This window comes from Pelophylax lessonae (genome assembly GCF_965119305.1).
Source record: "Pelophylax lessonae genome assembly, chromosome: 2".
Lineage (NCBI taxonomy): Eukaryota > Metazoa > Chordata > Amphibia > Anura > Ranidae > Pelophylax > Pelophylax lessonae.
In genome coordinates this window covers 389282857-389295635 of record NC_138769.1, presented here as the reverse complement: position 1 = coordinate 389295635, position 12779 = coordinate 389282857, and the positions used below count along the sequence as shown (strand labels likewise).

At 48.1% G+C, this 12779-nt stretch overlaps 1 protein-coding gene across 1 annotated transcript in view; it reads left to right on the top strand.

Annotated features, from left to right (window-relative positions):
* The window catches only part of PPM1E (protein phosphatase, Mg2+/Mn2+ dependent 1E), a 445597-nt gene that overhangs the window by 299497 nt on the left and 133321 nt on the right, over window positions 1-12779 (top strand). Inside the window, exon 3 of the mRNA XM_082244830.1 lies at window positions 1110-1309. Within this exon, the coding sequence (XP_082100956.1) occupies window positions 1110-1309 (200 nt within the window). The remainder of the gene's footprint in view (window positions 1-1109; window positions 1310-12779) is intronic.

Below are 12779 nucleotides of genomic sequence, written 5' to 3'. Positions count from 1 at the left end.
TTTTGCGATACGGCATAGCATTAGTTTAACTGACAATTGGGCAGTTGTGCGACGCTGTACCCAAATAAAATGTATGTCCTTTTTTTCCACAAATAGAGCTTTCTTGTGGTATTTGGTGACCTCTGTGGTTTTATTTTTTGAACTATAAACAAAAAAAGAGCGATAATTATAATAAAACAATATTTTTTACTTTCTGCTATAAAACACAGCCAGTAAGAAGTAAGAAAATTTAAAAAATTAAATTTTTTCATCAGTTGAGGTATTCTGCTACATATTTTTGGTAAAAAGAATCCCATTAAATGTATATTGATTGATTTGTGCAAAAGGTATAGCGTCTACAAACTATGGGATATTTTTATGGAATTTTATTTTTTTTTACTAGCAATGGTGGCAATCCGCAATCAGACTGTGACATTGAGGCAGACAAATCGGACATCTAACTGACACTTTTGACACTTTTTGGGGACCAGTGAGACTAAAGCAGTGATCAGTGCTAAAAAAAATAGCAGTTTCTGTACTAATGACACTGGCCGGGAAGGGGTAACATCAGGGGCAATCAAAGGGTTAAGTGTGTCCCTAGGGGGTACTTACTAACTATAGGGGGGTTGCACTGATTAGGGAAAGACAGAGATCCTGGTTCCTGCTTAGCATGAACACAAGATCTCCATCTTGTCCCTTTGCAGAACGGCGATTTGCCTTGTTTTCTGCCTCTCCCGGGGAGGATCACAGGTGGCCAGTGGACATCGGGTCCGCCTACGGCGGCGTGATGGCGCCATCTAGTGGCTATTGAATGAAGCAAAGTACAGGTACGTTGTTTCGTGCAATAGTGCCACTTTGCTGCAGTATATACACGGTGGCTGGTCAGCAACTGGTATAGCAGATTTAGAAAGCAGAGAATTATTATAACAGTCAGGCAACCACAATTTTCAGACGAAGAGCACATAAACAGTGCTACCCTACATGTTTCTTCCATGATAGGTTTACTTATTAATATTGCATGCTAACTACCTGTCATGCATTCCACCTGACTTGGGTATTTTGCTGTATACTTGAGACAAAGAGTTGGTCTGTAAACATAATAACATTAAACATATTTTTCCTTTTTCTAGAGTTGGAGTCGGTAAAGCTGGCCCGGGCTGTACTGAGCAAGCTTCATGAAATCTGCTGTAGCTGGGTAAAAGACTTTCCTTTGTGCCGAAAGCCGCACTTGTACTATGATACCTCCATACATGCAATCAAGAATATGCGAAGGAAGATGGAGGATAAGCATGTCTGCATTCCTGACTTCAACATCCTCTTCAACCTAGAGGTAAGTGACAAAATTTAAACAATTACAGAGAATGTATAGACATACACCCTTCACATTTTTGTAAATATTTTATTATATCTTTTCATGTGACAACCCCCGAAGAAATGATACTTTGCTACAATGTAAAGTAGTGAGTGCACAGCTTGTATAACAGTGTAAATTTGCTGCCCCCCTCAAAATAACTCGACACACAGCTGATAATGTCTAAACCGCTGGCAACAAAAGTGAGTACACCCCTAAGTATAAATGTTCAAATTGGGCCCAAAGTGTCAATATTTTGTGTGGCCACCACTATTTCCCAGCACTGCCTTAACCCTCCTGGGCATGAAGTTCACCAGAACCTCACAGGTTGCCACTGGAATCCTCTTCCACTCCATGAGAACATCACAGAGCTGGTGGATATTAAAGACCTTGCTCTCCTCCACCTTCCATTTGAGGATGCCCCACAGATGCTCAATTGGGTTTAGGAATGATATTTACACTTGTTAAAGGGTCGGAAGACAATATGGCTCGGTTCACACTGGGGCGACTTGTCAGGCGATGAAGTCGTCTGACAAGTCAGGCTCCATTCAGTGCAATGGAACTGTTCAAATAGGAGTGACTCAAGAAAAAAAAAGGTTCCTGCACTACTTGGGAGTGACTTCAGAGCAGCTTGCATTGATTTCTATTAAAAAACTAATTTGTAAGCCGCGCTGTGTGGGAACTGAGCCTAAAAGGACGACAGAGGGATTTGTTTATAAAACAGGAACTGTCCCGATTAATCAGGGACGATGCCATACACAGTAGTGGGTGAAGGAGAGGGACTAGTCTACAGGTCAGGGACAGAGAGGGACTAGTTTCCAGGTCAGGGACTGGCTCTCTACCAGGGAGCCAGTGTTCTCCCATGTCTCAGTGTAGCACACACATGGGCAGTAGACATGTACACACACACACTGACAGCTGAACATTCCCCCTCCCTCCCTTCCCTTCCCCTCCTGTAGACTCGTTAATGAACATTCCCCCTCACAGCCATTTATGATTCTTCCAGCTTGACCACGAAGCATTCCAAGTGGGCAGGTTAGGGAGGGGGGAGGTGGAGAAAGTGACTGACAAGGAGACACAGGCTCAGCCATCCATCAGACAGCTCTATAGTATATATGGCACTTTTCCACTGCAAGTACCGGCTCGGCTCCACTCGGCACTACTTGGCCCTGCTCGTCTCAGTTTGCTTTTCCACTGCGTGGTACGAGTCGGCACGTTTCAGCACTGTATAGGCTCTACTCGGCTTGGTTTGCTTTTCCACTAAAGTAGTAAGTGGGTGGGATTACAACGATTCTCTGACCAATCAGTGGCTAGTAGTGACAAACAATCAAGGCTGCATGCAAAGGATTGTGGGATATGGTATAGGTACGGCCCGCTTGGAACCCCCAACCGAGGTGGTACTGTTTAAGCGAGCCATACCATGTAGTGGAAAAGTGCCGCTGTACCAAAATGTACCGAACCATTCTAACACGTACAATGCCATACCATGCAGTGGAAAAGCGCCAAACCGATCCGTTCTATGCAGTGAAAAAGCGCCAATATACAACTACCTCTGACAATCCAATGTGTCCCTGGCGGTTCTCCTTATGGAGAGGGCAGAGGCTGGCATCTCTCCCCCCCCACCAGAATAACACTCATTGCGTGATCAGGAACATCGCTGGTGCCGGCTGCTCCGTGCTGTGAAGGTGCCCAGTAGACCCATGTGAAGGTGAAGTAGCAGACTCCAGTGAAATGGTCAGTTCACCCTTGGCCTAGATGCAGTGTCACTTTCCAGAAGTTAGAGGAGGTGGGTGGATGACTGTGGTGGGGATAACTAAATGTGAAGAAGGAGGAAGTTAACTCCTCCACTTTTAATGCTGAGCAGGGAGTCGCGACTGTGATGTCACTGGTTGCTAGACGCCAGGCAGCTTTAGCAACAAGTGGCCAGTAGAGTCCCCAGGTGGGGGTGGGAGTGAAGGTGTAGTGAGTGCAGCACTATGGTGGGGTTTGCTCACTTTGTTTCATTCCAGGACACTGTATTGTCCCGGAAAAAAGGCACCCGGGACTGACCTTAATTGTCTGATTGTCCCGGGCAATCTGGGAAATGTGGTCACCCTATCTGATGTCTGCTCTTAGTCGTTAGTCATCTTCACGTGGCTCTTATTAAGCCCCTATTTTAATCTGTTATTCATGTGGACCTGTTAGCATTTGCTGAGTTGTCCCTTAATGTACTTTGAGAAAACAATTTTATAAGTTGAAAATACTATGTATAAATGCATATTTATACATAGTATAAATAAAGTTTATTTAGTAGCTGTCTGTGTGGACCTCTGCTTTAATGCAGAGAGCAACCTAAGTCCCCGTTCACACTAAGGCGACCTGGTCGCCTCACAGGTTGCCGTAGGTCGCCTTCCATAGGGAAGCTGCGGACCCGTTCTAATAGGAGCGACACAAGTCGCTCCGACTTAGAAAAAGGGTCCGGAGCTTCTTTGGGGCGACCAGGAGGCGACCGCCATAGACTTCAATGTTATGAAGTCCGTGCCGGCCGCTCCGAGGTCGCGGCGCGCTGCTCGCACCGCGACCTCGGAGGTCGCCCCTGGAAGTAGTGTCGCTCGTATGTGAACGGGGCCTAAATGTGCAAATGACAATAACACAAAGCAAGCAAACAAAAGTAGTGATTAGTTATTGTTGCGTTGGGTTATTTTTTTTGCAAACTGCTTTTTACCTTGATGAATAAGCATGATATTGTTATAAGCGTGTTTTTTGTATGGTACTTGTGCATTTGCGGGCTTCCAGAGAAAGTTCTTCCGTCCTCCTCCTTTCCTTAGAAGTAGGTGAGTGGAATACTTTTTCCATTATACAACCTAGTTACCTTAATGTACAACTTCCTATCTGACTGTCTTTAGTGTTTCCACTACCAAGGGCCATTAGTCATTAAAGAGCATGCTGTTAAGTGGCATTTATAGTTCAAACAGCTGCATATATAGTTTGTGACAACAATATTATCAGCAGGTCTCAGCTCTGGTTTATAAGAGATCTGTCATGTCTGACTAAATTAATTGCTTTCTGAGGAGAAAGTACTGCATTGGATGTTCTTTATTTTGCTAGTGTTAGTTTGCTGAGCTTTTCAGCACGAAATGTTCAAAGGATAGAAGACGATTTTTTTGGTTCCCAGTTTTTCTTTTTGTTTGTTAGCTGGTAAAGGGAAGTAAAAGCAGTGTTCTGATCAAGAAACCCACACATAAATGTTGGATTAGAGGTAAACAAAGCCACAAATTTAAGGGTAGTCAGCAGGTCACAATGCAGTTTGTGGGTTGATATTAAAGTGTTTCTTCTAGCTAACTTATGAATAACCTACTGATATTTTCAATTGTATTGGTCATCTAAAAATAGATTTGTCTTTTATATTAGCTGATATGTTATAATATCCTCAGGAGAGATGAACAAATAATGAAAAATCTGCTGCACCATCAGTTTGATCAAATTCCCAGCCTCACTTTTTTTAAAATAAGGATCCCCCAGTCTATGCTGAAATTGGTTTCTATTTTACTGCACAGGTAGGTGAGTAGCTTCAGAAATAGGTTAAATAGCTTTTAGCTGTGACTAAACATCAATTAAACAAGAGTTTACAATTTGCTTAGATTCCACATGAGGAAATACCAGTACTTCTACTGGTGGAAGTAAAAGATTATAAAGTGAACCTATAAGCCACCTTAAACATCTGCCTGAATAATTTGCTGATCTCCTAATGTACAGTTTTTGTCATTCAAAAGAAATCTCTAACCTGCAGGAAAATGGCTTGCTTCGGTTGGGAAGTAAAGTCTGCTGTAGGCAAGAGGAAGCATGTTCTCACTTTGCTTTCTCTCAGTGATCAGACATAACTTCCTACCAAATTGCCAGGTGTGTGGCTGTAGTAAAGTTCAGTACGCTAACACATTACTTGGCAAACATTGTTTCACCCTTTCGCTGCCAGGCCCTGTGCTCCACTTTTCAACTTAGCTGGCCAGGCCATTTTTGTTTTTGCAATTTTCCATTTCTTTTTTATTTACTTACAGCTTTCAGAGTATGTAGAAGATCCTCCAAACCATATATTTTCTGAAAGCACATGACCAGTAGATTACAAAAAAAGGTGCTACTGATTTTTAAGGCCCCGCGATATGTGGACAAATGGTTATCAAAACAATATTTTTGCTAAAAATGCACTAAAATCATTATTGGCAGATAAAAGCACAGCAAATGTTACATAATTCCTGCTAAATTCCTACTGAATATAAAAACATAACCTGTATTGAGTTAATAAATATTTGTAAATTTTAAAATTGCACCTTTTTGCGAAATGGTGAAACTCAAAATTGTAAATATCCAAATTTCTCGAAAAATCTAAAGGTTTTCATCTTCCCTTTACAGCTTTCAGTGTTTAAAAGACCCCCCAGATCATAAATTTTCTGAAAGCACATGACCAATAGAAAAAAAAGAAGGTGCTACTGATTTTTAGGGCCCCGCGATATTTGCACGAATGTTTATCAAAACAATATTTTTGCTTTTATCAAAAGTGGGTTTAGTTTTAAAAATGCCACTAGCAGAAAGCACCCTATGCCTTCCCCTGCCTCTCTAGTATCAGATTCTGAGGTAGATATGGCCGCCGTGGACGCATACCATCCTGGTGTATCTGTGTCTTCGCATTCTGATGGCGAGGAGGACATATCCTCGTCAGCAGCCGCATGGGAAAGCGCGCTGTTGGAGGCACTTATTGAGTCAGTGCGGGAAACCTTAAAAATGGCGGATGATTCTACAGCATCAGGGATGCAGGTGTCTTTTGGCATCCGCAAATCCCAGAAGTCGGGCAAGGTTTTTCCCTGTCCATAACTTTTTGACAACATTGTCAATGGACAGTGGGGGCGCATCAAACAAATGTTGGTGGAGCCTAAGCGCTTTAAAAGGCGCTAACCCTTCATGGACACGGTTTCCGCTAGATGGACCGTACCACCAATGGTGGACCATCCAGTTTCCAGACTAAACAAGTCTACTGTGGTTCAAGTGGAGGAGTCCCCAGTATTTACAGACCCCATGGATAGATGGGATGAGTCTCTGTCCCGCCATTTGCATGTGTTGGCGGGCTCAATAATAAAACTGGTCTTTCTCTTACGTCCTCCGACAGTCGCCGCCTCTTCATATTCGTCACATATGGGGTATTAGACTTTGCTCCGAAGGAGTAGCTAGGCAACAGAATATGTTAACATTAAAGCTTTTAACATATCCCACCCTCAAGGGGTGGTCCCCTCAGTCAATACCCTCCTACTTCCTGCAACCATATCTCAGTTTTAATGTCTAGCTTGTCAGGAGTGGCTGGCTTTTCCTGTGCTGGGGCTTTCTGCCCCAGACTCTTTCTTCTTTTTTGAAATTTTGTTTGAGTTTTCTCTCTACCTTTACTTAGCTGTTATTTTTGTCAGCGTTAGTTAGTTCTTCTGATGAAGAGGATCATGCGGGCTGGGTCTCGGGCTGATCCCCCTGGTCGCAGGTCGTGGGTCAGTGGCTTCCCAGCCTGCCATCGAGCGTTCAGCCAGGTAACGCTCCTGGCACAGTGAACGACCCATCCCTGTTCGGTGCAGGGATGATTGGTGAGGTGGCTACCTCACTGGACGCCGTGCGGTTTCTTAACCCCCATTTTGTGCGTCTTGAATTGCGACTCTCCCTGCCTCATGTGCAGCGGCTTGTTCGCCTGTGCGGGTCCCCCACGCCATTGAGAGGTAAGTGTATCTATGTGGGGACCTGTCTGTCTGGGGGGGTGTCAGTCTGGGACTGTGTAACCTGCCTCTATTCACACTGCTTGTCTCCCTATCTCTCGGCTGCATGCTGTGGGCTGCAAGGGGGAGCTGTGTGACACTGTGTGTGTCAGCCTGGTCAGTGTGAAAAGCTGTGTGCTGTGGGGCATGTTTTTTTGGCATGTTTGGGCATATACAGCGATCGCTGCGGCGATCTGACATGTGTTCTTATACATGGATGACATGTGTGCATTACTGCACTGTGGAGCGGCGGTTTCGGCGCCAAACGGCGCCATTTTGCCTACACTCGCTCCGGCCGCATGTTTTACATGCATGGCGGCCATTTTCTTGTAGCCTCCATAGGTTTTCATAGAGCGCCCTGGCAGCATCACTTCCTCTTTCCAGGAACACCGATCGAGGCAGCAGCAGCGGCGAGGGTCTCCTCAGGTTTTATCCTTCTGTTCTTGCTATCCATTGCCTGTGTTCAGTTTGCATATTCCCTGTGGGGGTCTCATTGTGCTTGAGTGTGGTGCGGTGGGCTGCGCTTGCCGCGCTTGCTTAAAGGGGCAGTTAACCCTTTATTGTCTGGTATTACAGGGGCAATGGATTTTCAGGAGGGCAAATTTCCTACCGCCTTGGTGGAAAGCCAGGGGACCGCTGTTTCCCCCCCAGGGGGGGATTTAGCCACTATTGTGGCTGGCCTTGCTGCTCAGGTGCAGATGCTGGTGGCTGCTCAATCTACTAAAAGACCCAGAATTGCTCTTTCCTCGGATTCTGAGGGTGAAGGTGATGGGGTTGTTATGGCGGGGGCCTCCTTATCGGGGTCCCGCTCCTCCCTAGATCTAGTGGGGTCCGAAGTGGAGGCTGAAGTTGAGGGGGTTGATAATTCTCCCCCTGGCTCGCCTGAAGAGCTTGCAATCATGGATGAATTGATTGCTTCCATAAAGCAAACATTGCGTTTGCAGGATGAAGTGTGTCCCCCCGCTGCCTTGGCGGCCTATGGGACGCAGAGAAAACACAGGACACCGCAGGTTTTTCCCTGCAATGATGATTTTCAGCGCGCTGTTAAGGAACAATGGCGCAATCTGCGCAAACCTTTTGCTGTACCAAGTAGGTTCAAGCTGCGTTATCCTTTCTCGCCTTCCACTGATGAAAGGTGGTGTGTGCCTCCCCCAGTGGATCACGCAATTGCGGTTTTAAACAAGGCCACTGCGATTCCTGCAGAGGATTCCCCTGTGTTCCGTGATGCCACGGATAGGAGATTGGAGTCTCTTGCCCGTCATACATATTCTGTTACGGGTTCTATGCTTAAAGCTCTGTTTGCTTCTCTCATGGCGGCCCAGGCGATCGCAAGTTGGACGCAGATGCTTAGGCGCGTCCTAGTGGCCGACTCGGCCTCGCCGGCGACCCTGGATATGGTGGATCAAATCCACCAGGGTGTCATGTATCTGTGTGATGCGGACCTGGACCTGGTTCCATTGGCTGCACGTGTGCACAGCGTGGCGGTGTTGTCTCGCCGCCTGGTTTGGTTAAAATGTTGGTCGGTGGACCAATCTTCGCGTAAGACCTTAGCCAATCTACCTTATGATGGGTCTCGCCTTTTTGGGGAGTCCTTGGATGTGTTGATTAAGGGGATCACCGGGGGTAAGAGCACTCTCTTGCCCCATTTCCCCAAGGCTAAGGGGGCTTCTGGGAAGAAGCATGCTAATTTTCGGCCCCCTCAGGGGTCCTTTCGTGCCTTTCGGCCGCACTACAAGGGCAAGCCGTTCAAAGGTCAAGGCTCTCAGAAGAAGCCCTGGTCTGGGAAACAGAAGTCCGGCCAATCCGGATCTGCAGCTCATAACGGTTCGGCCTGAAGGGGCGCCCTCACCCAGTTTTGGGGTGGGGGGACGCTTGCTCGGTTTTCTTCAACCCTGGTTGGCCCGTGTGCGGGACAGATGGGTTCAGGAGATCGTTCGATCTGGTTACAAGATCGAGTTTCTCTCTCGGCCGGAGAGCAGATTTTTTCCCTCAAATCTTCAACTGTCTCCAGAGCGTTTGCGGGACCTGCACCTGGCGGTGCGGGACCTGAGGGCTCAGGGAGTGGTGGTTCCGGTGCCTCATCGGGACAGGTTTCGGGGGTTTTATTCCAATCTGTTCACCGTGCCCAGAAAGGAGGGCAAGGTTCGTCCAATTCTGGACTTGAAGGCTCTGAACCGCTCTGTGCGGGTTCGCAAGTTCCGCATGGAATCCCTGCGGTCGGTGGTGGCTGCCCTGGTTCCGGGGGAATTCATGGCCTCCATCGATTTGAAGGATGCGTATCTTCACATCCCCATTTTCGAGGGTCACCAGAAGTTCCTTCGATTTGCCATTGCGGAGGATCACTACCAGTTCGTGGCGTTGCCTTTTGGTCTCGCCTCGGCTCCGCGGGTCTTCACCAAGGTGCTTGCACCGGTTCTGGCATTATTGAGGGCCCAGGGCATTTCTGTCCTGGGGTTTCTGGACGACATTCTGGTTCGGTCTGCGACCGGCCAGGGTCTGGAGAAGGACCTGTCTGTCACGATGCAAACTCTGCAGGAGTTTGGTTGGACGATAAATTTTCCAAAGTCGACACTGAGTCCGTCGGTTCGTCTTCCCTACCTGGGAATGATTCTGGACTCGGTGCAGGCGAAGGTCTTCCTGCCGGAAGACAAACTCGGAACTCTTCAGGAGGAAGTCAGGTCCCTCAGGGACGTTCCGCACTCGTCTCTGCGGACGTGCATGAGATGTCTGGGATTGATGGTCTCGGCCTTCGAGGCGATTCCCTTCACCCAGTTTCACACGCGGGGTCTCCAAGCGGAGATCCTGTCCAGGTGGGACGGGCGACCTCAATCTCTGGATCTTCAAATCTCCTTGAGTCATCGCACCAGAAGAAACCTCCTGTGGTGGCTCCAGTCCCCGATGGTGTCCGGGGGCAAGTCGTTTCGTCCTGTCTCGTGGACGGTGATCACCACGGATGCCAGCCTGTCGGGCTGGGGTGGTGTTCTGGGCCTTCTATCCGCCCAGGGAACTTGGTCGGAGGGGGAGTCTTCCCTTCCGATCAACATTCTGGAATTGCGTGCGATAAATCTCTGTCTTCATCGCTGGACGGACCGGCTGCAGGGCTGCCCGGTTCGGGTGCAGACGAACAATGCCACGGCGGTGGCCTACATCAACCACCAAGGGGGCACCAGGAGTGCCCGAGCGGCTCGAGAAGTGGCCGACATTCTGTCTTGGGCCGAGACTCATGTCCCGGCGATAACGGCGGTTCACATTCCGGGAGTGGAGAATTGGCAGGCGGACTATCTGAGTCGCCAGACCCTGGATCAGGGGGAATGGTCTCTCCACCCGGCTGTCTTCCAGATGTTGTGCGCAAAGTGGGGTCTTCCAGATGTGGACCTGTTCGCGTCTCGTCTCAACAACAAGGTGAAAAGGTTCGTGGCAAGGACGCGCGACCCTCGGGCAGACCCGTCGGACGCGTTAGTGGCCCCGTGGCATCAGTACAGGCTGATGTACGCGTTTCCACCGATTCAGTTGCTGTCCAGGTTCCTTCGCAGGTTACACTCGGAACGCAGCACGGTGATTCTTGTGGCACCGGACTGGCCTCGCCGGTCCTGGTACGCAGACCTCGTGAATCTGGCGGTCGATGCTCCGTGGCGTCTGCCTCTTCGAGACGATCTACTGTCTCAAGGACCGATATACCATCCTGCTTTACAGTCGCTGGCTTTGACGGCCTGGCTGTTGAGACCGAGGTCCTGAAGGAGAGGGGTCTCTCTCCAGAGGTCGTTCATACTTTGATCAACGCGAGGAAGTCTTCCTCGGGGAAGGTTTATTACCGTACTTGGAAGGCCTATTTTGCCTGGTGTGAGTCCAGGGGGTTTTCACCCCGCACGTACTCTGTTTCCCGTGTGCTGTCTTTTCTTCAAACGGGTGTTGATCAGCGTTTGGCGCTGGCTACGATAAAGGGTCAGGTGTCTGCACTGGCCGTTCTGTTCCAACGTCCCGTGGCTTCCAACTCCTCGGTTGGCACTTTTGTTCAGGGTGTGCGGCATCTGGTTCCTCCTAGGAGGGATCCTTTGCCCCCTTGGGACTTGAATCTCGTTCTGTCTGTGTTGCAACGTGCTCCTTTTGAACAGATCAGGGAGATCTCGTTGTCTATGTTGTCCAAAGAGGTCGCCTTTTTGGTGGCGATCACTTCGGCTCACAGAGTTTCGGAGATGGCAGCTTTGTCCTGCAAGTCTCCGTACCTGGTTGTTCATTTGGATAAGGTGGTCTTGCGACCTAATCCTTCTTTTCTTCCGAAACGAGTTTCGGAATTCCATCTTAATGAGGATATTGTCTTACCTTCGCTGTGCGCGAAGCCTAAACATCCAAAGGAGGTGAGATTGCATTCTCTGGATGTTGTTCGGGCGATAAGGGTTTACCTTAAATCGACTGAGTCTTTTCGAAAGACGGACTCCTTGTTTGTTCTTCCAGAGGGTCCTCGGAAGGGCATGGCGGCTTCGGCCTCTACCATCGCAAAATGGATCAGGCAGACCATTGAACAGGCCTATGCTTTGCAGGGGAAGGTTCCCCCTGTGCCTGTGAAGGCGCACTCTACTAGATCTTTGAGTACGTCTTGGGCCTGTCGTCATGGGGCTTCTGTAGCCCAGGTGTGTAAGGCGGCGACTTGGTCGACCGTACACACGTTCACAAGATTCTACAAAGTAGATGTTCAGGCATCGGCGGATGCTTCCTTTGGCCGCAAGGTTCTTAGTGCGGCAGTTCCCTAGGGTCCCTTGTTGGGGACCTCTGGCTGTTGGGATAAGTTTTGTATCCCCTGGTTTTTTGTCTTTTCCTGGGTTGTTGCTCCTGTTGAGCACTTGTTTTTTTCTGTTGCCCAGCTGGTTTCCTTCCTTTGGTAAGGTTCCTTTCTTTGATGCGGAGACTGCGTTGCCTTTCGGCGCGGATGCGTTTCCCACCCCTCATGTTTGCACTGCTTTGGGACGTCCCCATATGTGACGAATATGAAGAGGCGACGACTGTCGGAGGACGTAAGAGAAAACGGAATTTTTGTAAAATCTTACCTGTAAAATTCCTTTCTCTGAGTCCTCCGACAGTCGCCGCCCCCGCCCCTCTTTTGGGGTTTGGTTGTATACTCTACTGCTATTCCACTAAAACTGAGATATGGTTGCAGGAAGTAGGAGGGTATTGAATGAGGGGACCACCCCTTGAGGGTGGGATATGTTAAAAGCTTTAATGTTAACATATTCTGTTGCCTAGCTACTCCTTCGGAGCAAAGTCTAATACCCCATATGTGACGAATATGAAGAGGCGGCGACTGTCGGAGGACTCAGAGAAAGGAATTTTACAGGTAAGATTTTACAAAAATTCAGTTTTTTGATCACTCTGGTGTCACAGACCATCACAGAATGGGCGAAGTTTCTGAAAGGTGACTTGAAAGCAAAGCAGCTTCCACCGGGCCTGATAGAACTAACGAACCAAATGGTCCAAGCCTTTCTATATATATATATATATATATATATATATATATATATATATATATATATTGTGAGGGATTAGCTCGGTGGCGGGTGTGGATGACCCCTTGAGGGGGGTGGTTACACAGGGAGATAGCCGAGGAGTAGTTGAAAACAACAGTCTATGGTTTATTCTTGCAATTTTCTTCACACAAGTGCAAGCATCAAAACAGCATAATTCAAAATAAACAT